Genomic DNA, 26,491 nt, shown 5'->3' with positions numbered 1-26,491 from the left:
GGGGGAACCCGGAGCCGGGCGGCACGGCGGGCGGGCCGGAGAGCGGCCTGGCGCTGGGCCGCGGCCTCGGGTGCGGGCTGCGGCCGCCGGGGGAACCGCTCGGAGCCGCGTCGAGAGCCCGGAGTTCCGTCCGGTGCGTGAGTTTGCGTTCGGGGCGGCGGTGCCTGCGTGCCGCCGACTGCTGCTCCGCGCTCGGTCCGCTGCCGCCTCGTCGCGCTTCGGCCGTTTTGTCGTAATGGAGCTGCGATGAGGCGACGGGGGAGGTTTGGTGGAAGGAATGCGGGGTTTGGCTGTATTCGGCGGCGAGCAGCCCGACGGCCTGCCGGTGTGTGCTGCCTGTTCTGCCTCCCCTGCCTGGGACGGCGGCTGCCGTGCCGGGGCGGCTCGGGGTCTGCGCCGTGTTGTGTAGCGCCCAGCACGGCCGTGGGAGCGCGGCCCCTTCGTGTGGTGGGAGGGGAGATGGAGCTTGTGCTGGAAGTGAGGAGCGTGGGCTGAAGGCAGCGGCAGGCACGGCTGAGGACTGCGGCCTTCTCAGCACGTTCGTTGGGTTTCTGGTGCATCGGATGGTGCTGCTGTGGCGGTTCTGCTGAGCGGTGACCTGAGGTGGTGACGGCAGTAACGCCTGAACGCTGGCGCCTGGTGAGCTGAAGCTTGTTTCCAGAGCTGTCTGTGAGCTCCTGTGGCCCCGTATGTATGGGAGCACGAGGCACCCAGCTCGTTCTGCGTGGAGGCTGAGGATGGAGCGCTGCAGTGACTGTCCATGACCAGAAGATGCTGTGCTTGAAGGACTACTTGAAGCTACCTTTGCAGATTTATTGCTAGCTGATAAGCACCGTATTGCTTATTTTTGATGTCTGGTCTCTGTTTGTAAGGAGATGATCAGGGTAAGCACTTCAGGCCAAGAAGAATGGGCTGGGTGAACGCAAGGAAGATGTAATTCTGTGCTAACAGTGTTTTAATTCTGCATTGATGTGAGAGTGCCCAGTGGCATTCACTTTTCCTGGTAACACCTGCGAGGAAGGACTTTGCCACCTGCAGCTTGTTTGTCATGGCTTTGCTCTCTCCTGCCTTATCACCACAGCTAGTAAAAACCCAGGATCTCCTGGTTGATTTTTAGTTTGGCCACCTGTGTTACATACCTTCAGGTACCATCTGGCTGCAGCTGAGCAGAAGGCAGCTGGAGGGCTTTATTCCTTAGGCACCCCCAGCAGTGCCTGTTCCTTGTAGCAACTGTTGACTTAGAGCAGGATGAACGTGTTTGTGGAGTGGTTCTCTGCTAAATAACCTAATGGTGATATATATATATAATTAATTGTGAGTTAACTTGGGTTGCTTGTAAGCTTCTGAATAACAGCAGTGAAACCTTTCTACACTTTCAAGTTCTAGGGAGTTCTGTATCAAAGTGATATTGCGGCAGCCAGCTCTGGTTTCTCTTTGTGTTGGTAGTTAGAGATGTTACTTGTGCAAGTGTCTGCAGATTTCTGCTGTGGAGGTGGTTTCCAATCTTGTGATCTAAAGGTTTTAGGTCTTGGCAGTGGATGAGTGGCCGCACAATCAGGAGAGGATGGTGAAATAAAATACGCAAACCAGTCTGAGAAAGGAACTTCCTTCTAATGTATCATAACTGGAACTGGTAGGTCAGCCAATGGGCAGTACGTGCATACTTTTCAGGTTGAGATCATCCTTCTTATGCTTTCTTGTTGTGAAAATCAGCAGCAGGAGGGCTGGGGCTGCCTCCCCATGGTGGTTTCCAGCTGTGCTGCTGGGGTGGTCTCTGAAGGATGGAGCCCAGCCCCTTAGCAGGGATAGGTGTGCTGCTCAGACATGTCTCCTGTGCCACGGTAAGTTTGTCCAGTTGAGCTGTACAAGCCCCAGAACACAAGAGCTGGCCCTAGCTGCAGAGGCTGCCCTTTGGAGCTGCTGTTCCCTTGGAGCAGGCAGGAAGCTGTGTGCTGCACCCAGGAGCAGGCTGCAGATCTGGAAGCTGCTGAGCAGCTTGATCCCCTCTTCTGTGTTCTCATCCTTGCATAGCACATGGCACCAAATGTTTGGCCCCGCTATACAGCATTGGGAACACAAACAACAGCTCTGAGGGCTTTTGTTGTGCTTTTTTCCTCTGCGTCAAATTAAACATCTGTTCTGCTTGCAACAACTGCTGCCACACCATGAAAGCAAGGACGCTCCGTAGAGGTTGGCCTGCTTGAGCTGCAGTAGATCTCTTTAACTGAGATTTTTGCCCACTGATTTAGTCTGGGTGCAGTGGAGGCTTGCTGGTAAGATGCAGTTATCTGCCACAGAAATCTGCGTTATGGCAGCTCTGAGCTGCCAGCAATGGTCACAGTTTTATGAGAGTCATCACTTTAAAAGGATGAAGAAAGTTAATTGCTCCTGTTATCTCGGGGTGTGTCGTGACTTTGTAGCAAAGCCAGCGGGCCGGTTTGGTACCACTGAAGGAGGAGCCTTGCGCTCCCCTTGGCTGTTCCTTGTGGCTTTTCTTGTGCTGTCAGCAGTGTTTGCTGGTTGTGGTGACCTGGTTTAGGGAGCAAAATCAGCAGAAAAATTAATTGGGCAGAAATGAAAATGTCAGCGCTTAAGGAGTGGGGAGGGCAAAAGTTTGAATATCCTGTTTTCTAACTGTCTTCTGCAGTAGTCATCCTCCTTCTCAGCAGCTGGGGTTTTTTTTGTCAGTGTTTCATCACGTTTGTTCTTTGTTTTGATGATGGGACGAAGAGATAAGGGCTGTACGTTGATGGTGTTTTCACCTGGGATGCTGCAATTCTCTATTCTAGGTTTCATTTGGACTTTGCTTGGTGTTGAGAAATGGGAGAGATAGAAGGAACATACAGGGTCCTGCAGACTCCTGGCTCTCGTTTGGGTGTCCAGAAGAACGCTGGGGTGAGCACTTTGGAGCCGGGACAGAATCTCTCTACTGCAATGGCATTATCACCTGCCAGAACGCATGAGAGGGACCTGCAGATCAAGATAAAGATGTTGGACAACACGGTGGAAGTGCTTGACGTTGAGGTAAGAGAGGTGTGAACCTGATTTCAAGTACACTTAGCTTTGGGTAACGTAAAGCGGATGGGATGTGCTGCAAAACAGAGCTGGGACGTTTTGAGGCAATATCAGAGGAAAGATTCCTGTAGGGATTTTACCTGCTTAGGAGCAGCTAAATGAGTAGGACCTCTTGCTTTTTAAAATCTTGTAGAGTAACAGATGTTTGTGGTTTTACCAGACATTTATTTAAATAGAAGCACATACTTTCACAAGAAATTGTAACTGTTATTTGCTTTGGGGGAGCACCAAATGTCTTGTGCCAAACTTCTTGTTTGCCATATGCATCTTCATTGCTTTGGCAGCTGGGAGAGCAGAAAGGCTTTTTTATTTGCTACTTTTCGTTAATAATTTTAATAATTTGTATCCTCAAGTGGATTTGTTCATGTTAGAAAGTTTTTGCTTGTCACACTTCCTGAAGGTCAGTATTTAAAAGCATGCTTGCTAAGGAAATCTGCCTTGAGGAGTATGAACCACACTCAAACCACTGGGGTGGTTCTCTTTCAAATAAAAGTAATAATAATAAAAAAAAGTTCTTAAAATTCTCATTTTGTTCTTGGTTAGCATAAGTCAGTTGTGTTGCTAAGTAGGAGACATAGCCTTGGATGGATAGCTCCTTGTAGCAGCAGTGGGAGAAATTCATGGTGAAGCAGCTGTGGTAGAGGGATTGAGGCTCTGGCTGCAGCAGTGCTTGCCCAGAGATGGAGCTGGGTCTGGGGCACAGTGTGTAGAGGTGGAATGTGCTTTGCAGCTTGTCTGAGCCTCCCAGGGACCCAAAAGTGTCTCAAGTGAGAGCTTGAGAGGAGGCATGGGCAGTTAATCTGAAAATGATGTGGTGCTCCCAAGGAAGTTGTGTCATCTTACTGGTTAAACATGGATCTTGCTTGCATATAAAAGTTTATTGTGGAGAACCATTCGTGGTTTTTATTATCTGTTTCCTTTAAAACTCTGAAGTTAAGGAAGGTGGTGAAGTCTTAAAAGGAGCAGAACTAAAGGATATATATAAAAGCTTTTCTTTTGATTCTGCCATCAAAGGGAGATGTGTATCATGGCAAAAGACACTCTCCCTGCTGCCTTTAAGGGCTGCAGTGAAGAACTTTGTCCTCAGAAGGTGCTTGTTGGCACAGGAGTCATCATCTGCAGAGGGGCTCTTTCTCTGCAGAGCTGTGGGGGAGCTGAAGTAGGAGCTTCATATTTTGTATCCCTTAGAAGGCAGTCTAAAATGATCCACACCTGCAATTTAAATTGAAGAGGGCAAATTGCTGCTACTTTTTCTTCTTATTTTCTCCTTTATCCAATGCCAGTTTAAAATACTTAGCTGTGTTGTGGCAGATGCTGGTGGGTACCTTCCTTTGGTAGCTCTTCCCCATCAGCCAAGTTTTTTTTTAACTCACCGGAGAGCAAAAAGGGGACAGACAAAATGGCATCACTGATGGGATGGGGTGCAAAATAGAAAGGGAAACTTTTCCTTGGTGCTACGGTATTACCTAGAAGAGTGAGTTAAAGGTTCAGTACAGCTAAAATGCACTGTCTTCTGTCTAAGATCCAGGGTCTCTGTTCTGCATCGTAAGTTTTTAATTGTGAATTTAATCTGTTTAAGGGAGCTGATGTTTAAGGCACGCTGAGGAAGAACTTCTCTCTGAGGAACGTGTCCTGAATGCTAGGAGAAATGCTTAAATGCTTTCTACAGTTTAAAAAACCTGAAATTTGTGTGATTATGCTTTCTATTTTCCCTTCCAAACCACTTCATTTTTATAGTCTTACATTCAGCTTATTTCACTCGGATTTTCCATGTGCCATACCAAGGGATATCTGTCCCCTCTAAGCTAGATCTGCCCAAATGGGTACTTTGGCAAACTATGGTAAATGGCTGGAAAACTCAACTTACTTCAAAGTAAGTGGGATCTTGCCATAGAAGCTTTGCCAGCTTTTCCTTTTTCTTGGAAGCCTTGGATCAGCATAAAAAATTGGGCAGGCTCGTGTAAGTGGAGCAGTGTGAGCTGAGTTCAGTTTGTCTTCTTAGCTGGTGAGGGTCCTGAAAGGCAGCAATGTGAGCAGCAGCACTGCAGGAATTTGCAGGTGGAGGAAGCTGTGTTTTTATAGCTGCTGGATGCTTTGCCTTCATTTACAGTAGAGCTGCACATGGAAAGCATTACATCTGTATCTGTTTGGTGTGTCAGAGCACAGCACATACGTCTGCATTAGAGGGAGCAGTGGGACTGCTTCCATGCCATTGCTGGGAGATACTGATGGCAGATAGGTCTGTGCTGTCCTAAAACCCAGGTAAGTGAAATAGCAGGTGTAGGTTATAGAGATCACAGTTTCCATTTCTTTCACCTGTTTCCTCTGAGGTAACACATTTATATGAGGACTTTTGCTGTCTGCTCGCTCTGGCCCGGTTTCTTCTCTGCACTGGCTTGTAGGGCATTGAATGGAATTGCTGCTGTAACGTGGAACATTACATATGTTGTTATGTGGAAAAAGTGTGCTTCCTTATGGGAGTTATGCTCAGTGCTACACGTGAGCGTTCTGAGCCAGTGGATGAAATTGTTACACTTGGAGTTTACCAAGTTGTTTTTGAGTAGAACTTTGCATTTTTTTTCCTGCTGCGCATCTCTTTTCCTACTTCAGAATTTGGCAGTGAGAAGCACTTGATGTTGTGCTACAGCAGCAGCTTTCCTTGCCCCGTGGCTTCGTTCCCTTTCCCATGTACCCAACCTGCCCGCTGTGTCCCCGTGCAGGACGTGGCGCCTCAGACGTCGTACAGGAGGCTTCCCCCTGTCTGCTCCCTTGTGCTCTGTGTGCTCAGCTCCTTGAAGGCTTTTTGCCACTGCTGCAGGAGTATTAACAGCTTAAATATGTGGGAGGGCAGGCTGCTTGAATCCTATTAAGCGCTGTACCGAAAGAATCGAGATGCTGTGTCAGTGAGCTCTGTGCTCTGCTTCCCCGACTGGGAAGAAATAGTCAAAATTCCAGAAAGAATCATACCAGATGTTTGTCATTGCTCCGCTTTGGCCATCCTAAATATGGCAAATCAGCAGCCTTAGGGCTTATTTTTGTCTGACCTCAGCAGCAAAAGTTAGTAATTCACTGTTTAACGTTTGGAGTTATTGTAGGGTTTAAAATAAAGTAATTGAAGCTTTGCAACTTTTGGGTTCTGCCGTGTGCTTTATAAACCTGTTATTTTGTGTTTGGGGACCTGACTCTTCTGATGCTATGTAAGAATGTGTGGTATTGGGTGGGGAAAGGTAAAGCCATAGCTTTCATAGACAACCTTCTTCTAAGGGAAGCTATGAACTTTGTATTATAGGAACAATTTATTACTTGCAGTTCTTTCAATGTCCCATTGTATGGGGGGAAAAAGGTTATATTTCAGAAAAGGAGAAATAATGTGAGTATTCCTGTAAAGCTTAAAATCCAGAATCCTTTTAGTGGAATGCAGATCGAGTGTTACCACAGCCCTTGAAACACAAGTGCAATATAAAGGCAGCAATAAATGTAGGAGAGCTGTATTGCTCAGCTTAACACAGAGCTGATGTGAAGCTGACCTCTTGTTAAGCTTCCTTTAACTTATTGGGAGCGTGCTGAGAGCTTCCTGCTTGGAGTTGTTCTGTCTGGAAGAGATCAAGTGAGGTGAACCGATGCGTGGCTTAATTCTCTCACGTATGTGCAGTGCTTCAACTCCTTTATTGAATTCCTTTCAAATATCTTCCAAAGTAGCTAACACACAACCTAATTTTGTGTGTTTTATTTAAAAATTAGGAACTTGTGAGGAAAACACAGTGCCAGCCACAGAAATACAGCATGCTTAGAGGCAGGTCTGAGAAACTTTCAGTTGGTACCTCCCAAAAAAGGGACTTGGCATTGAGCGAGGTGTCTGCTGATAGCACAACCTTGGGAACGTTCAATAAACAGGGTTGCAAAAGCATGCCTTTGTGCCATCTGTTTCTCCTTGTAACACAGAGCGTTGTTGGCAAGGGCTTAAATGTGCCTGCTTGTGTAAGAAGGTGATAATACGCAATGAACGTTTCAAAAGCTGTGCTGGGATGGTGACACCTAGCGTGAGAGGTTTGGGGTTTTTAAGGACTGTGATGTTGGATGTTGAGGGCTTGTATTGCAAGTTTAGGGACGCTCCTGAAGTTTTGTTCTGTTAATATCAGAAGCTGTTTCTTCCCAGGCTTGAAATGGACAAATGTAGGATGAAGAATTTGCACTATTAACGCCCGCTCATATCGAGCTGGGAGAGGTGAAGGCTCCACAAGGGGCTCAGAAAGCCTGAAAGGTACTTGGCAGCTGAGAAATGCTTGTGTGCAGGTGCACTTTCCCAGTCCCAAGATCTGGGTTTACTTGTTTGGCTTCCCTGCTCCCTGGGTTGGTTTTCTTGTGCCTCTTCTGGCAGAATGCTTATGCTCAGTGCTTGCTGGCACCTTAATGCAAAATGGAAGAGGTAAAGTGTTTATTAGCTTAAAAAATAACAGAACCAAAAAACCTGCTTCATGGAAAGTCCTCATTGGAGCTGTCCTGTGTATGTGAAATCAGCCTGGCTTAGCAGTGTTGGGCCTCTCAATCTGCTTCCCTGGCAGACTGGGGGAGCCAGCCCAAAGCTGTAGACATGAGAAGGTCTGCTGGAAGTGGGAGAACCAGCAGAGCTCCAGCCTTAGCTCATCTGGCCTGCTGGTATTTATTAACTGTGCTGTGGTATCAAAGCTGTGTCCAAAGTACAGCGGGGAACGATGTTAGGACAGCTAATAGGTTACATCAGATAGGGAAAGGCTGAATTAGGTACAAAACCTTATAAAAAGGTACTTCTGATCTTCCCTATGAAACAAAAGGCCTGGTTTGCGTGGGGAATCTTTTATGACTCTCTTATTTCCTTAGTGTTTTAAAATATTTCCCTCAGGTAGGCTTCTCACAGGTATGTGCCAGCCTTTTTTTGGCACTTTATGTGGAAGTTTACACATAAAACAAGTATATAATCTTCCCTGAGGTTGATCCTCTTCGTTTGAGACACATAGGGAGTATTATGGGAAAGTAACCTTGCCTATGTAGTCTGTAGCAAGCTGCTGTAGTTAGGAATAGCTCTGGGCTGTCGGCTCTGTTGAGTCCATGTGAGCCCTGCAGGGTGTGAGTGTTAGCATGGCCAGAGCTAAACTTCAGCTGCTGGTACCTGAGTGTGTGTTCATGTGTTCACGTGTTCACGGTTGGGCTTTGGATGTACACATAAATGCCAAATTAAATGTGTAGTGCCTTCATGCCTCCTGGTGAAAGCCTGTGTCCAGTCTTGTTGATGCCAGCTTAGCTGCTGGTTTTGACACGTAAGTGTAATTGCTGGACAAAGGCTTGTGGTTTTATAACCTGTGAGTAAAGGAAGGCAAAGCATTGTATTTGAAATAACACACTCTATCTTTAATTTGCATATGCAATGATGCCATGCAAGTTCCTAGAGTACATGCAGTTTACATGCCATGGAGTGGCACGGTGAGGGAGATGTAGTGATTTGCACAAATGAGTACAGCCTTGTCATTAGCAGCACTGGGAGCCACCGTCAATCTCTGATCATGTAGTTTCTCAGCTTGGATTAAACTGTTCTGCAGCCTACGTGAGCCGAATGGGCACTGAGATGTTCTGTTAGGAGCACGAATGCCTTGGAGTGGCACACTGCTTGTTTTTGAGGGCATCCTGGTGCTGTCAAAAGGGGTCATTTTTATAACTAGGCATTCATATCCCTTCTTGGTTTCAGCCACCAAGTTGTTTAAAGCTTGACACGGTGCACCTATCTTAATAGAGCATGCTGACAAGGGCTCTCTTCTCTTCCAGTATGGAAAATAACAGAGAATTTTGCTCATCTCCTGGTCACACTTAGGTGGATCTTCTGCATGCAGCTTGTGTATTTCAGCACTAGATCTCTCTTGGAACTTGGGACCATTTTGTCTCCACGTGCTACTTGCTGGAGTTCACATTTCCCAGGTTTGTTCACATAATTCCCTCCCTCTTGGGGATCTTTTCCCATGTCCACAAATTACTGTTCTCCTACTTCCAGGCATCCAGCAGGTCCAGCTGCTCTGGAGGAGCATGTTTGTTGGGTAGAGCTGGTTCAGCTGGCAGTGAGCTGCTCTAGTGCTTCGTGAACTTCTAAGTGACCACAGATTTTAAAGCTAACCTTAATTAATGAGCCAGAGGCTTACATCTGTAGAGTAACTTGCCTGCAGATTCTATTAAAAATAAATCAGGAATTGTAGGAAAAAAATAATCTTGTAGAAAAATCTTAATTTTATGTTTGTTTTTTTTTTTTTTTTTAAATTATGCCAAATATGTTCCATAATAATGTAGCTTAAAATGGCTCAAAAATTCTTATTTGATTTTGCAATTCCCATGTTGGAGTGAACTTGATTTGAACGCTATGTAGAAATACTGTGACAAAAATTCCTTAAGAAAACAAAGAAGCTGGACTTAAGGTGAAAATGTGCACCATCTGGATTGTCAGAGAGGTAATAAATCCTCTTCAGAGTGGAAGTGAATCTCCACAGTTCCACTGCTTTGACATTTCAATCTGTAAAAGAAGAGTTTTCAAGCTACCCCAGCAGGAGCTGAAGCAGGTTCTGCTGCCGCAGAGGTGGCTGTGTATTCTCCATAGAGAGCAGCACATGGGCTGAGGTTGCTGTGGCTTGGTATTGCTTACTAATGTTGGTGTGCACAGGGCATCAGCCATCAGTGTGAGCTAGGAGTCCTGCTGAAGGCTTGCTCCTAAAATCACACAGAGCTTGGAAGCAGGACTACGAGTGCTGGGCCTTGGTGCCTCAGCACAGATGGAACCCGTGTGGTGACAGGAGCTGTGCCTCGCTCTTCTGTTTCCACGTGTATAATTTCATACTTCACATAGGGCGTGCTAATTTAAGTTTGCCACAGTTGCAGGCCAGTGATAAACGGTGCTTAAAACGATCTGTGGGATGGTAAAGAAGAAAGATGGAGAGCAAACTGTGTGTTTAACTTGTGCCTGTGGTAGCTGAGTGTCCGGATGTTGGAAGCAGCAGCTACTTTAGCCGTGGGGTGGGTGCATAGCAGCAGTGCTCCTGTGCAGCCAGCTCTGCAGCAAGATGTGCTGCCCACATGTGGGCTGAGAGCAGGACAGCTGAGAGCACAAATGGAAGCTTCCCAAATACTGTTTGCTATGTAGCTGTGGGTGTTTGAACTTCTGGAAACGGGCTGATAGGATTAGTCCTATTGGTGGGGATCTCATCGTCATCATTTTGGTTCCCTTGGATATGTTGATACCAGTAAGCAGTTTTATAAATCTTCTGTTGGCTCCTGCAGCTATTGGCCTAATTCTGGGACAAATCAGGATTGCTTTTGGTAAGTGACAGGTAGAAACAGCCGTGGGATGAAGTGGCAGAGAGAATGCTCAGAAAGCTAAACAGCATTTGAGGCACATTTGGCTGAGCACGTGGATTGAGAGAAATGATGCAGGTCTCCATGTCTGCGTATGGAGGCAGGAACCACTTCCATACGAGCTATTTGTTCCAATCAAAATAGAGGAAATTTAAGAAGTACTAAAAAAGATGATTATCTTTACTTTTCCAACCTCTGGATTAAAAAACTAGCTGTGGAGCTTTAATATCCCCACATTTTAGCTGTGAAAGCTGCTACTTAATGAATGGTATTCCTTGCCATCTCATTCTTTATAACAAATATGGTTTATGCATAGTCTGTATTCATAAATGCCATTTTTGTTTATACATAACATTCATGATATTTAGTATCAGGGAGCTTCTGAAGTGTTTTTGATATTTCAAGCCATGTTTGGACAGAGATCTAACAGACTTCAGAGGGAACATGGATAAACAGAGCTCTACAATCACCGACTTGTTTGTATATTTCTGGTTAAGAACGGAAGTAACAAGTTCAGCATAACTCCTAGATGTAATCATTGATTACCACTTTTCACTCTGCCAAAAAAGGGGAGATCACTTTTTCATTGGGAAGGCCACTGAAATGCACCGAGAGGGGGGAAAAAACCTACTGCATTTTTAAATGAGGGAGTCTTTATTTATTTGGATCCCTCTAACTTTGTGTGCTCTGCCCTGGCCCTTTATCAGCAGTGGTGTAAAATACAAAATGCTTCCTTCCGTGGACACGCTGTTTACTGGAGGGTTCAGTCTCCAAACAGATGCAGATCCCTGCAGCACAAAGTCCCAGCTCAGCTGCTCTTTGCTGCAGCTGGCAGCCAGTGGTTCCTGCAGCTCTGGCTCGGACAGAAGTTTCCATTCTATACCTCTGTTTTATAACTCTCCGTTTTTTCCAACTCTTGGCATTTGGACTGAAACTTTTCCAGCCTAACTGCTGCCAAATTGTATTTTGGTTTTGGAAAGCCTGAGCGAGGGCAGTTTGTCTGCTCAGGAAAATGAGAGGAATACTTTTTTTTAAATAAAAATAGCGTTGGCTTTTTTTTTAGGAGGGTTGTTTTAAAGTACGTGGAAGTAGAAAGTTAAGATGTTCTAGAGGACAGATTTGGGAGGTGCTGAGGAAGAATTGGCTTTGATAATTCTGATCTGCGGTCTGCAGAAAATACATGCTGTGAGTGCCTTGCTTGTTGTGCTGTCTTGCTGGGCTAGGATGGAGCAGCAAAGAGAGGATCACAGCATCACAGAACTGTAGGGGTTGGAAGGGACCTCCAGAGATCATCGAGTCCAACCCCCTGCCAAAGCAGGTTCCCTACAGCAGGTCGCACAGGAAGGCATCCAGGCAGGTCTTGAACATCTCCAGAGAAGGAGACTCCACGGCCCTTGCAAACCAGTATGCAGCACTGACATAAAAGCGAGATCTCTGTGACCTTCGTGTCGATTTTGATGGGCATCCCCATATGCTGGTAGGAGATGGAGGAGAATCTGAACGTGGACAGCAGTGAATTTCAATATACATAAAACCATTCCAAACGTCGCGTTTGCCAGGCATTGATGGTGAATTTTCCTGCTTTCTTTCATTGGCAGTCTTGAATTTGGATTGAGTTGTCCCTCAATTTCTCAATGGAAAAAAAGGCACAGGCATGTGAGGCTGGCTGCTCCTTCACATGTGTGGGCAGCAGAGACCTGGGCAGCTCTTCTTAGTGGGGCAACCCCTGAGAATGCTGTCGCTCTGCTCAGCTCACCTGCCTCACCTTCCTGTTTCCGTGGGAAAGATGATCTGTTCATTAGACATACAGTAATAATTTCAAATTTAAATTCCAGAATCTCATAGCTCTTTGAGGGAGGAGGGGGAAAAAAAAGCAATCATCTCATTAGGAAACCTTTATGAAGACTGCAAAGCTTTAGCTGAAGCGCCTGCAGCCTGAATGCATTATTCACCCTAAGTACAGGCATGGGTTCTGCATGGAGCTGGGTCAGTGCCATCACCATCTGCAGTATTGCTGTCAGGGAGCCACGCACTTGCATGGTTATAAGGAGTTTTGAGCTGGACATACAAGTTTATTGGAAAAAAGCTGATACACTGAACTGCCTTCCCATGAGGACGACTTAAGAGTCTGTAGTTAAGTTAGGGCTGTGCTGCCGGGGGAAGCTTTTGTTAGCTGCCTCTTAAATTTTGTACAGCATTTGGGTTTTTTTTTTAATATTTTTTGTGCATGTGGAATAATTTAGTAGTTCAGTAATACCATCAGTTGTCATCCTGGCAGCATATAAAGAGTAATTGAGAACTGTGGAATGGAAAGTATGCCGTGTTGTGAGCTTATATTGAAAACGGGCCCTTTCTGAGAGGCATTCATGCAGCTTCTTGCCCTGACGTCAAAGTGACAGTAATTAAGTAATTCCTTGGAAGATTTTGCTTTCTGCTGCTTTCGTGCAGATTGAACAGTGATATGGAGCTGCCTGCTGCAGAGCTAAGCTTTCAGTTTTGTAAGCTTTGAAATTGCAAGGAGCGTCTCAGAAAGGACGGTTGGTTACATCACAGCATAACAGCTTGAGATAGGTAAACATAGCAGGGCAATTTGAGGGACTCAATGGCCAAAAGGAGAGTTTTTCCACTTGGAATGGAATAAAAGGCTGTGTTCCATCTCGAGCTTTGTAACTGACTTCTGTTGTTAAAAAATCTTTTAAAATGGGATATGAAGGTTGCTTTGTACTTTGGAGGAAATATACTATGGAATTAAATTCAGTTTAGACCAAGTTTTTTAATCTGGAAGTGACACCTACATTTATAGTTAGTAAAAAGAATTAGGCAATAACTATAAAAATATAGCATAATAGTTTTAAATTTAATATTTTGATGGCATCTTTGTAACTTAATCAGTTGTAACAGTTTCCTCTTACTCTATTACCCAATCTCATTACTTTTTCATGCCCCCCATCTTTCTCTTCCTTTTGTGATATTCAGAGTGATTCTGAATGGTAGAACTCAGAGAATGAAAGGATCAAGCAGTCTCTTTATCACCTGGATTTGTGAGCATTGTACATGAGCAGGAGAAGGCTGTCACAAATGTGCTGCTGTGTTTTCTGAAATGATGGAACACTTACGCTAATATTTCATCTGTGTTTTAAATTTCAGGGTAAGATCTCAATTACAGGTGATGATGAGGCAGGACAAGTATGTGTTTAATTCGTTCTGTGCTTGGTTTACAGCTGCCCCAAGCCCTGGAGGCAGCATTTAGGCTATCTGCATGAAGTGAAGCTGACCCAGCAGAGGCCCATGAGGCCAGAAGCTGTGAACAGCAATGCAGTCCTGCCTCAAGACTCGAGTGCAGCGCTAACAAGGCACGGTTGGGTCTCCTGAAGGAAGGAAGCTTTTTTGGTGAACTCGAGGCAGATTGCTTCCATAAACCGGGTAAAAATATTTCAGCCACAGTTCCCTTTCCAAACAGGCTGAGAGAATCAAAGAAGCTGTGATTGGCACAGATCTCCAGTGGTCTCTTCATCTCCTGAGGGCTGTTGCCATTGCTGGGTCAGGGCAGCCATGTCCTGAAAACCCCCACAGATGGCAGTTTTGTGGGTTCTCTGTGTACCCTGTTCAGTGCTGCCCTTCTGGGTGTTGCCTGGCATGCAACTTGAACCTATGAAAAGCAATTTGTGGCCACTGACCCTCGCTATGACTCTATTCCAAGAAGAGTTTGGCTCGGTCATCTCTGCGACTGCCATTCAAATAGCTGTAGGCAGTTATTAGATCTGTCATCTCAACTTCCCAGTTTCTTTACCTGGAGCATGTTCTTCCTGGCCTGACCAACTTAGTCAGCCTTCATCACTTGAGCTGTACCTGTTCCAGGTTGTCTTAAATAGAGCACACCTTAGCAGTCAAAAGAGCTGCCACTGTGATATATCTATGATATGAATGCCCTTTCTATGAGCTGGAGTACGAAGACAGGTGGACCATCGTGAGGCACAAAGCTTATGCCTCCATGACTCTATGAATCAGTTTAAAGATGGTGCATGGAGGGATTGGAAGAAAGTACATTATGGTTTGATTGGGTTAATTTTAACAGCTGTATGTAAGTAGCCATGGATAGGACAGCAGCACAAGTGGTTGGAACAGGCAGTGGTTGGAACTAGGATTACATCTCATTTCAAGAATGAGAAATCAGAGACATTGTTGCAGCATATCTTCTGCTCAGTGACTTGTGGAAATTAATGGGTCTACCTGCAAAGGGACAGTCTGACACGTCCCATCTTCAATAGATGGAAGTACACAAGGCTGGTTGTGGTACTGACACATCCTCAGCAAGTATTACTGGCTGGAAAGAATTCCTTCATGAGATCAGTGATACCTGTGAGTGATAGAGGCATACAACAGTAATAAAAAATGTATGTGTTTCTGTGCATTTAAAAAAAATCCTACTATATTTAAGGGTATTTTTTTTCTGCTACTATTTGAAGTTATATCTATAGGTGCAAGGCAAGATATTTTTTTAATTAAGAATGTAGTTTTCATAATATCTTTCTCCAGCAGCACGTGGATGCTGTGGCAGGCAGTCTGAGAAACAGGCAGAAGAGTAAAAATGTTATGGAAGATGGTGAGGTTTACCTGTATCACTGCTTTCTTCAGAACAAAATACAAACTTACCCATGAAGTCTTCTGCAAGGAAAGATTTTACCTAATAAATAAAAAAAAATTAAATGGGCTGTGTTCTTAGAAAGAAAATACCATTTTAGGTATCACAAGACTTGTCTGGAGAAAGAGGAGAGCACTTCTCTCTGTGTTGTGTGCTTGGGGGATGGCACAGTTGATACGTTCCCACATCCATTGGTGTGACCAGGAACTGGATCATTTCTGCTCACTTGCAGGTTTTTTGGGGGTTTCACCCTCAGTGGATTGATCCAGCAGGATGCCCAAAGCTTCCTCAGGTCATGGTGTTTGTGCCACGTGAATTTGCCTGACTGTGATTCACACTCATGGCTGCCTTCCTGGGTAACCACAACTCATGAGAGCAGGGGTGAGGAAACGAGCTGCTTTCCTACTGTTTGCTGTCCTTTTGTTTCTTTCCTCTTTTGTTATGGCGTTGGATCCAGTTGACTGTTCACATTGGTCAGATTATCACAGCTGTTTGAAGTTCTGCAGAGTTGTCATGATTTCTCACTGAAGCTTCTTTGAAATGATGTGGAGATATTTAGCCAATGTGCACCGTCCTAAAAGCAGAGGCACAGATTCTTTTTCTTCTAAGCAACTGCTCTTGAATTTTTGGGAGTCTCCATAAAGCAAAACAACTTCCCTATGGTGTTTTTTTTAAACCCTCTCTATTTCAACCCAAAGGCCCCACTCTTTATTTTCAGTTGCACGTTTTATTGAATTATTACACTACTAATGTGTTACAGTGTCTATCCCTTTAAAAAGATGTACTGTTCTGAGCTGAGAGAGTCAGTTACAGAACTGTTTGTGTCTGTTGCAGTGGGAAAACCATGGTATCCTCTGGAGCTCTGACTTCTCCAAATAAATGAGATCTGAGTGGTGTGAATGCCTAGGTGTGTTTTGCTGGCTGCTAATGAAAACAAGGCAGAGGGGGGAAGTGATTTTTTCACAGTCTGTGGGGAGAGAGAAAGAGGGTGGTGAGTTTCCATTGGCAGTTTGTGAGGGGAATGCTATAGGATCATGGAATCCTTAGGGTTGGGAAGGACCTCTAAAGGTCCTTGTGCAGCTCCCCCGCAGTAAGCAGGGACGTGCACAGCTCCGTCAGGCTGATCCAGCCTCAGTATCCAGAGTGTGCCAGGCCAGCACTGTGCTACTGGCTGTTAGGTCTCATCCTGCCAGCACGTACGTTTGGGATTAGTTCATGCTTTCCTTCTTTCCTGGTAGCTTTTTGTGTTGCTGGAACGGGTAATACGGGGTATGAGAACTCTTTGAACTCTTGTCTGTACGATCTGGATGCTCTGATGGGTGGCTTCACAAGCAGCACTGTCCTTGCAGCAGCTGCTGCAGCTGTGTGCCAATAGATGCTGAGGTGCTGCCATGTCCAGGGTGTGGAAGTTTCCCCCTTTCTCCCACGTTACCACAGTGTTGGTTTTGTGGCATTGCACCCAACTGAACAAGGGCAGTGGGGAGGGCTGCATTAGAGATCTGGTGGCAGAGGCAGCCTCGTGCAGTGCTGCGGTTGCGGAGCTGCGGGCGCTGGTGTGGGACTGGGGCAGTCACTGTGCTGTGTGGCAGTGCGGATCACAACCTCCAGCTACACAAACACTGTGCTAGTTTGAGGGCATTGCAAAGAGCTTACAAATAGCTGACCTCCAGGGGCCCTTCCAGCTTCAGTCACTGCCATCCTATGGTGCTTGGCTGTTCTGAGCTGTGTATTGCTATTTGCAAAGTTAAAATAACAAAGGTGGTCAATGCTGATGTGAAAAACCTTTTTTCTTAAGTTTTCTAAGATAACATTTTATTTATTAAATTAGTTTGTCTTAATCTTTTTCTTTTTTGCTTTCCTGTTCAGTCAAAATATTATGGCCAGGCATTATTGACAGAAGTTTACAAGCACCTGAATTTAATTGAATCGGACTACTTTGGAATTGAGTTCCAGAACATCCAGTCATATTGGGTACGTATAATTTCCCAACAAATTCATTACAACAAAAAGGTTGCTGAAGGTTCCAGTCCTTGTGGAGTCTTTGGTCGGATTGTCTCTGATTACTGCTCCTACTTTGCTCATCAGAACAAGGACAACTCCTAAAGTAGGGGAGGGAGATCAGATTCTACTTGTTAAACCTCAAAAACACGTAAAGTTGCTGGTGTTTCCACTTCCAGTCACGTGAATAAAATCCTCCATTGCTCTAAACATTAGTAAGTGAAAGTGTAGTTTGTAGAGCACTTAAGAAGTCAGGTTAAGTGTGTAACTTCAGTAATTTTATCCTCAGTTGTTTCAGTCTTTGGTTAATTTCCCTGACAAATCATTATGGACCTCCCATCCGTTCTGCTCTTCTGTAACCCTGTATTCTGGTTTCTCTCCACTGTCATCTTGGCACTGTTTTGGCAGCGGTCTCCTCAGCATTGATGTTGTGCTCTTTCTGAAGGGACCCTTGCTTCTCTGTCCAGGTGAACTTTAGGCATGGATGAGGGTTTTTGTATTGATACATGACATGTAAATTTAGATAAGCACTTATAAACAACACGAAGAAACAAACAAAGAAATTAAGGAATTGCTACAGAGAAGGAAAAATGCATATGCATAAACTACTTAGTTTGAATTTACTGTTGGTATTTTCACATTGCATTCAAATATGAATGCCAGTTTGTCATTTTTTTCCTTCAATTTCAGATTTGGCTGGAACCTATGAAACCTGTTATTAAACAAGTACGGAGTAAGTAGTTTTAAAAAAGGAAGTTTTCCTTAATTTGCATTTACTTTATGTGGGCTGCTTTCATAATTACTACTTGATTTACTGGTTATGCTTCCCTGAAAATTGTATTTGGTGGTGGTGATAATGACTCCTGTTTGGGCATGCAAACCTGTTGTTTTTATTATGTAGCATGTGGTGGGTGGAATGGAAAATTACTGAGCGTATGATTTTTTCTCTGTGATAAATATCTGGATAGATTGGATCAGCTGGTGTGAAGTTTGTGAAACATGACATTTGCTGTTTGTGAGCTTTTCTGAATTGTGTTGTCTTAAAATGGGAAGAGAAAGGAATATTGTGAGCAAGGAGGGGTAACACCTGCAACTGTGATCCTTTCCAAGAGCTGGTTGCTTTTTAGAAGGGCTGCAGAAACTACACTTGCCATCTCCAGTGTTCTGATTTGCCAAAGTTCAGACCTGGTTGACCTTTGGAAAGTTTCAGCAGGATGGATGTTCCCTCTTTTCATTCTTGGGGAGCTGCTTCCTTGGCAGAGCAGAGGTGGTGGTAACACTGTGACTGGCTGCAGCTTCAGGGCCCCTGTCAGGGCAGTTCTGAAGTTTCAGAGTCACAGAAAGGCTGAGGTGCCTCTGGGTCCATCCAGTGCCACTGCTGCTCCATCAGTAGTGTGTCCACTGCTTCTAGCCGAGGTCTGAATCTCAGACACACCTTAGACACAGATCTAAAACTAATACTAAAAACACGAGATGATCAAAATTTCCTTTCAGATCCATCATAGCTGATGACCTATTTTGGGATATAGAAAACTTTGCTTTGTATGATGTGGATTTTGTTTTTGATTAGCTTCAGAAGGAATATAGTCAGCTTTACTTGTAGCCCAGAGCTGTGGTTTGTGGTCTAACAGGAGCAGTTGTGTGTCTGTGCAGGTCTGTTTGTTGCAGAAACATCTCTGTGGAGCCCGTTTTTAATGCTGCAGTTACTGTGCCCCTAGTCAGACAACGAGCAGGTTTGAAATTAGAAGAGTGTTTCCATATGTTGCTCTAAATTTTAATTGTTGTGCATGTTTGTTTTTGCTGAGAAAAGCAATATACAAGGAATGGGTTTCACATCTATGGCATTTGGTTGCAGCAGGGTTTTCCTTTGACCACGAGTGTATGTTCAGATATTTGACTTCCTAGTAGGCATGCAATACATAGATAAAATTTGGGTACCATCTCTGAGGACTGCCAGTTTGTATGGGGCTGGTATTAACCATGCCCCCAGGGTACTTTTTTGTGTGTTTTTTTTTTCTTTGTTTTCAGATTTGATTTCTTAGAGTAAATTCTGCATCTTGGTTCAGAATGGCCCAGTGTTTCCTTGCACTGTGCTAAAACTTTTCCTGTGTAGAATGAGGATTATTTTTAGAGGAAAGGCAAGAATAGAAATGAACAGTGGAGTTGTGATGCAGAAGTATTATAAAAGCAAATATGTAGTTCTTTGTTTATTGTTCTTTAACATAGGTCAGGTGCAGAAGACAGTCAAAATTGCTCCTGCAGCAATACTTTGCTGCTGCTGGGTGTGATGGATGTGTCTGCCTGTCCTTAACTTTGTGGAGGTTTTCCAAAGCTTAGGAGCAATTTCAGAAAATCAAAGCCATTTTTTTTCTTGCAGCATGGTCTGCTAAAACTGTTTACTTTCCTTGTTTGATGTATCTCACGAATTATAAAATCCTGAAAATAAGGCACGTCTTTGCCAAATGTAAACCTTGTGCATCATCATAAGGTTTTATTTCCAGCCTGTTTGTTCAAGATACCGTATTCTAATGAGGGATTGGTGGTTTAGTGTTTCTGCTCAGCAGAGCAGTGGTAGTTCTGAGGCTGAGAGCTGCTCTTCATCACGACTCTGATGGTCTGAAAGTTCTCCCAGTAAGGAGACAACACCTGGCAGGAAGCAAAATTTCTTGTTCTTCTGCTAGCAAAGGAAAAGATGGATCTGTGGAAGAGTAAGTTGGACATTTGGGGATAAGAAATCAGGTACTGAGACTGTGCTTTGGGGTTAAAGGGTCAGGACAGTCCCACAGGAGGTGATGGGTCCACACAGCGTGTCTGTGCCATCCTTGTGTTCTGGGAACGCCTTGTGGGCTCGCCTGCAGTGCTCTTCTGTGAAGTCAAGTAGCTCCTTCATAGCTCTTCTGTTGCATGAAGTTACTTCACTACATTCTGTGCCATGGGAGTATTACAGGTAGAGTTTGAAAAGAAACCTTCCTGCTGTGTCTGTTTGACATGGATCATCTACACCCCATAGACCCACTGTAGTGAGCTGAAGGTTGGCTGGACTCCGGTGGGCTGTATTTCTGTGCATGTTGGGAAGCACAGTGTGCATGTGCTTACAAAGAGCTCTTGTGACATGACTTTTTTTTATAGGACCAAAGACTACAATGCTTCGTCTAGCTGTAAAGTTCTTTCCTCCAGACCCAGGCCAGCTGCAAGAGGAATATACAAGGTAAAGTACCTCTGGAAGAACTTGGTTTGCATTACCCACTGAAACAGGAGGGTGCTGTATCTATTTCCAAACAAGTCTTACACTGAAGATATTGAAACAGCACTTTTGGGTCGTATCACATTTTAAGAAGACGTGTTGGTAGATTAATGCTATTGGAAAAAATATTTTTCAGACCAGAAAATGGTGCAGGTAAGGGCTTGCCATCCATCACGGGGTTGAAAGAGGCAGCATGTAGAGGAAACACCTGTATTTATAAACAGAACCTGCATAAAATAATCAGGGCATATTTTAGTGGATGGTTTACCATTTAAATCCTCACTAAGTATTCTAGAACATGCAAACATGCTTTACTGTTCATGGTTATCACCAGTTCAGATGTTTGTAATAATGAGATATCACACATTTACTGTTGCCTGTTTACTGTGCCTTCTTCTAAGTGAAAAGGAAAGCACATCCTTTCCAATGTTGTATTCCTAAAAACATATTAATATTGGCTTAGGTTATGAAGTCAGTCCTTATCGCTGCGCTTTCAGTTTTGCCATGTTTCTCTTCTTTTGTACTTTCTGCAGGCACTAATAATATTCCTTTAGCTGCTGTACTGGAAAATACTTTGGAGAATTGTGCGTAAAAAAAGTAAATTTAATTTCTTGCTGTTTTTGTGGACTGCAAACATCATAGTCCTGGAAAATCCTGGAAGAACCACTGAGTGAATTAAATAAGCGTTAGCAGAAATGATGTTCCCTAATGAGATGCTAGCAGCAGTAATGCTCCCTCATCTCGATTGCAGTAGATAAAATCACTTGAAGTCTTCCTCAAGTGTCTTTCCATCTAAAAAATACAGCTGCTGTTACTTCACAGCTCAAACTCGTTGAAGAGTGTGGTTTCCCATCTGCTTCTTCATTTCTCCGTGTTCATTTACACCAATGAATTGTACTGTGCAACTGGATCACTTGTGTGCTTAGTTTTATTTGGCTGCAAGTCTTCTGTTTTGTGTTGGTTTTGGAAAGAGGAAGAATTAGGGGATGTTGCTGCTGTAAAATACTGTTCAGTTGTTTTTAAGTTCTCACAGCCTGTTAAGATAGTACTTCTTACTCTCACTTTTCAGGTATCTGTTTGCTTTGCAAATCAAAAGAGACCTGGCAGAGGAGCGACTAACCTGCAGTGACAACACGGCAGCTCTTCTCGTCTCTCATCTCCTGCAATGTTAGTATTGCCTCTGTGGTGACCTGGTGGTGTTGCCATTGCATTAGACAGCATGCAGGAGTTTTTTGCATGCACTCTGGTAGCCAGAAGCATTTTGCCTTGCAGTGTTTCGTTCCAGTACAGAGTAGTAAATGTGTTTGACCAGTGGGATTATGATCAGGGCTAGCTAGGTTCCCAATGTTCTGGAGAGCAGCTGGTATTTATGTATAAGATAACTTTGGCTTTGTGAAGATCATGAAAAACCTAAACACTTGTGTGTTGCCTTCTTGCTCTGGCTCTGCAAACTGGGTCACCTGCACTCCTCAGCTCTCAGCCAGCCTCGGTGCTTCTTTATGTTAGTTTCTAAGTTTGCCCGTGGTTGGAAGGCGATAGAGACTGGGCTGGAGTTTGGGAAATAAAACTAGAAATGTGTGAGAACGAGTTTAACGAGTGGGTTGTCAGCAGCTTCCCTTCTTGGAGGCAGTGGAAATGGAAATTGGAAGCGATTGATTTGGAGCTCTCCATGCTTCTGCTTACTCAGCCAGTAAGCAGCTAAAGAGCTCAAAATGTGGCCTTTAAGTCAAGCGGGTTGGGAGACTGGTTTCACAACCAGACGGGTTCAGCTTAGCCTGTCCTCTCAAGCAGCAGCCAAACCTATGATGTGAGCTGCAGAAATAGGAGTTTGTGCCTCCTTGCTTATGTGAAGCAAAAGCCTTGAAATGGCGCCTCTTCGCATGTGCAATACTCAATAGTTGTTAGGTCTCTGCCTCTAATGAGATTACTGTAACTGTCATAATATTAGTTACAGTTACCTTACACAGAATGAGCTCTATCTTGTGTGTGCAGCCAGGGAGTTGCACAATTAAAATTTGCTAACAATTTGTCACAACTTTGCGTAAGTTTTGGGAACAGTTCCAGGGCAGTGTGGAGCTGCTGAGCAAATCTCAGTGTCTGCCCTTACCTGTCCTGCTTTTACTGTACTAGGAAAGTAGAAGTAGAGAAAAAATGATTCTTCTTAAGAGCAAATTATTCTACAAAAGTGCCTTTCAGTTTTTCTCATGTTGTTTTGTATGCTGGCTCGATTTTAAACAGGATATTGCTGTGCTCTGTTGAAGAACATCTGTCTTGGATGAGATGATTAGTTTGTTTAGTCCACTCTCCTTTCTCTGACAGTAGTTAGTAGCAGATGCTGTGGGGAAGACATGAGAAACAGAGCAAGCATATGGTGACACTTCTGTCAGTGCACCCACCCAATAATCTTTGCAGTGGCCGTTCTGAGTTGGATTGATTCCTTCACTCTTCATTTAGTCGCCCTTGAACTTTATTTCCTTGTATTTGTCAAATTATTTTTTCAGTTGGCTTCTATTTTTGGCATTCTTTCACGAAAATGAGCTTCACAGCTTAATTTTTTGGCTTGCATAGGAAAGGAAAAAATGGGTTTTGTAATATTTTTTTCATTCTACTTGTAACTTTATGTACATCTGCTGTAGGTTCTGTGTGCATTATGCTTTTCTCTTCCAAACCAAGGACTTCTGGTCTCGAGTTTTATCAAGTAGAAGCTGTTCTGTACATTTGATTCACACTTCATCTGTAAATCTCTTCTTAATACTGCAGCACCATCTCTGAAAGGTGTGGATTTGTGCTGCTGTAACCCCCAGGGAATCTGCCTGGGGTAAATGTGAATGTTTTCTGAAGCAAATTTGGGTATAAAGCATAATGTACACAGTTCAAACAATCAAAGGACAATGCAGTCCAGATCCTTAGCCCCCCACCCCCAGTTCCTGACCCAGCATTTTCTGTTGTTGTTCCTGTTCCACTGCTTCTTTTTATTCTAACACTTCTTTTTTCTGTAATAGCTGAAATAGGGGATTTTGATGAATCGGAGGATCGAGAACACCTTAAAGCGAACCGATATTTGCCAAACCAGGAAAGGATCCAAGGGAAGATCCTGGAGTTCCACAGGAAGCACGTGTAAGTGAGGGTGATGGCGCCCCACTGATGGGACCTGGGGCTGGGGAGCAGGCAGGCTGGCTCCATGAGGGTGAGTGCACTGTTTGATGGCATGGTGGATGGCAGGTTGTGTTCACTGCACGCTTTCTGATGAGAAAGATTGAGTTTATCAGTAATTGCTATTGAGACTTTTTAATTAGGAGCTTTAACACAGCTTAAGGTACGTTTTACCTGTGAATATAGCAGTGCAGCTATTTAAACTCTGAGAAGAAGACAGTTTGTCTGCAGGCAGTCTGCAGGTTTGTGTGTGCTGACTTTCTGTATATAAGGGTGGCTTGAATTTAGCACTGGTGGCAAAAGGAAAACACAATGAGAACCTTGTTTAAATGTCTGCACTTCCCCAAATGCACTGGACTGTAGTAGTGCAGCAGGCACTTGTAAGAGGACAGGTGACAATAATGGATGTTTTTTGTAATACCAGTTGAATGTATATTAATTCTAGCTGGGTAATTGAGAGAGCGAGAGAAACAGAAGAGGACAAAGTTGTTGAGCAATAATTTTTCTCACATGATATTCCAGTGTGCTTTTAATAATGCAGCAGAGAAGCCTATCGTGAGCTTGTAATGATGGCTTGAAGCAAAATCATTCTCCAGAATTTCAGGTTTGCAAAGTTTGTGTTCAGTGTGTCATCAGATCCATAGGTCTTGCTTTTGCATAAGTAGAAATAAATTACATTGTACTCATTTTAGGGTAAAGAAGAAAGTTGGGAGTTAGAAGGAGAGAAGTAACTTTTGTCAGAACTGATGCAATAAATGCTTCTACGGTTCATCTGTTTTTGAAATGATAAAAAATTGATTAGAGCCCGAGGAGCTGTGCACCACAAATATGAGACTGCTTTGAATACAGAGCCAGGCACTCGTAGCTCTATTAACCTTGAGCTTTTATTTTTTCAGAAGGCTCCTTTTAATAATCCCATGCACTAAGGAACTTCATATTTCTGCCTAGAAGAAGGAAGTCAGAAGAAAGTTAATGGGAAAAGATTCCGTGCTTCATAGGTTTACTTTGTATTAGTTTAATGATAATTGCATCTAACGTAGCTATTTCAACAATATGGTTACAAATCTCATTTAAAGCAATTGTCAGTGCTACTTGTGTGGAGTGAAGATGTTTAACATCTCCTTGCTCCTTTGGAAAATTTCTGTTACATAGATGTAACTTTGGAAGCGCTGCAACCCTAAAAATAGCTGGGACTTCCTTACACGTCTCTTCTCTCTGTCCTTACCCAGTGAGTTCTGGGCACCCTTTCCCATTTTTAGTAAGAGTGGTGAAGGTCCTGCATTTTCTCAGTGTTTGCACACTTTTCTCCACGTTCCTATTACAAGGAGCAAGTGGAAGCACGGACCCTGTCTCCTTCCTTCCGACGCAGAGTGCTGCTAAACGAGCAAATTATTTCTCTTCTCTCTTACCATACTTTTGCTTCATAGCTTTATTTTTAGGTTTTCTTCTTCTGTTCCCTTCCCTTCACCTCCTAACCCTCCTCCCTATCTTTAACAGACTGCTCTTTCCTTCAGCTGACAGCGCAGCCTCCAAAAGGAGAACCCATTGCTGAGGGGATGGCTCCTCTCCAGCTCACTGCTGCATCATCCATTCTCTTTCTGACCCCGTGCTCTGCAGCCCTCGCTTTGCTGTAACCACGCTCACTGGTGTAGCAGTGTGCTGTCTCTTTTCTGCCCAGCACCAAGCAGGGCACATCGGTTTGCCTTTCTCAGCTGGGTGGCAGCAGGATTCCTTGTGGCGCTGCACGTGAGTTGCTGGGCAGGAGCACACGTGGCCCTCGGGTGTGTTTATCTCAGGTGTCTCTTCGTGTTAGAAGGCTGTGCTGGGGTGGTGTGGAGCTTCATCTGAGCTATTAGAGCTGGTAGAAGATGGGGAAAGCAGAATCTGTGCATCCCTTCTGTATCAGAACAAGAGCAAAGCCATTGACTGTTGTATTCAGAAGGATGAGGAAAGCTTATTTTCTATTAAACATGCCTGTTTTCTTCCTTTTACAAATATTTATACTCACAAATATAGAAAAACAGCTTTTATATTTAACTTTGCAAATGCAGGAACAGTAAATAAGAGGAGTTGTATTTTTAGAACAGCAGGTTGGTTATTTGCTTCAGTGAGAGCCTGTGTTAACTAGAGCTGTTTGCTTCTGTGGTTGGTTTGTATTTTGAAGCTGCTGTTGTCCAGTTACATCTGAGTGCCCAAACACTCTGAATGTGATGCTTTCTGCCTTCCTGCAAGTAAGACAAGTGGAATACTTGCTGTGAGGGGCTGTAGATTGGAATTAAACGTTACCGTGGATGCCTGAAGGAGAGCTTTGACTCTGTTTTGCTTGATGGATTTGTTGAACATGATTTGTGTGCCTTCAAATGAGTGGTGGTTTTTTTGTGTGTTTATATATTTGTGTATATCAGGAAAGGAACTGAAGATCTGTTGCATTTATATATATTTACTGTTATCCCTCAGGTGCTTTCACAACTTGTTAGGCTAGTTGCCCAGGATTAAAATTATTTTGAAAACAGGATGCTTCATATTATGTTTGTAAACAAGATAAAAAACTGTATTTTTAGATTGCTGCGTAGTCTAACAATTTGTAAAAATACAGCATCTTGACTGCCTGTGCTTTAAAATGCTGCCTTACTGCTTTTAAAAGCTGTGCTCACTGCAGAGCTTTTAGCAGCGCGTGATTTGAAGCCGTTGCCCCAGTTGCCATGTGAATATTGTAACACTCCACAAATGTCTGTGTAAATGAAGGCATGTAAGCAGCCTTTACCTTAAAACAAATTGCACTGACAGCAGATTTTGCAGGAAAACACTTGCGAAAGAGAGCCTGTTGTCCATTGACCTGGGGAAGAGTAAGTAGATTTATCTGCTTAATGGATGAACAAAATTAGACCAGATTGTTTTCGGGCTGGTCTGTGCAGCTTAGTCTCCAGCAAACATCTGAGGGTAATTACTCTGAAACTGCATCTCATTTGTAATTGTTTGTTGTGCAGTGTGAGCTGCTTGGCATCGCTCCTGGC

The 26,491-nt window shown here is 43.9% G+C and overlaps 1 protein-coding gene across 6 annotated transcripts in view; it reads left to right on the top strand.

Annotated features, from left to right (window-relative positions):
* The window catches only part of FARP2 (FERM, ARH/RhoGEF and pleckstrin domain protein 2), a 59,414-nt gene that overhangs the window by 584 nt on the left and 32,339 nt on the right, over positions 1–26,491 (top strand). For 5 of the 6 annotated variants that reach the window (XR_006180397.1, XM_042878283.1, XM_042878281.1 and 2 more), the window contains exons 1-7: positions 48–133; positions 2,790–3,024; positions 16,949–17,053; positions 17,771–17,813; positions 20,210–20,288; positions 21,394–21,491; positions 23,327–23,441. Coding sequence is in view for 5 of the 6 variants with exons in the window: in XM_042878283.1 (XP_042734217.1) it covers positions 2,821–3,024; positions 16,949–17,053; positions 17,771–17,813; positions 20,210–20,288; positions 21,394–21,491; positions 23,327–23,441 (644 nt within the window). In the remaining variant the exon portion in view is untranslated. Of the gene's footprint in view, positions 1–47; positions 134–2,789; positions 3,025–16,948; positions 17,054–17,770; positions 17,814–20,209; positions 20,289–21,393; positions 21,492–23,326; positions 23,442–26,491 lie in introns of those variants that run through there. The other variant, XM_042878282.1, reaches the window with a different exon arrangement.

Source organism: Lagopus leucura, unplaced genomic scaffold (assembly GCF_019238085.1).
Source record: "Lagopus leucura isolate 7727_CA_CO unplaced genomic scaffold, USGS_WTPT01 Super-Scaffold_100021, whole genome shotgun sequence".
Lineage (NCBI taxonomy): Eukaryota > Metazoa > Chordata > Aves > Galliformes > Phasianidae > Lagopus > Lagopus leucura.
The sequence above is the reverse complement of the archived record's forward strand: the minus strand, read 5'-3'. Positions and strand labels throughout refer to the sequence as shown.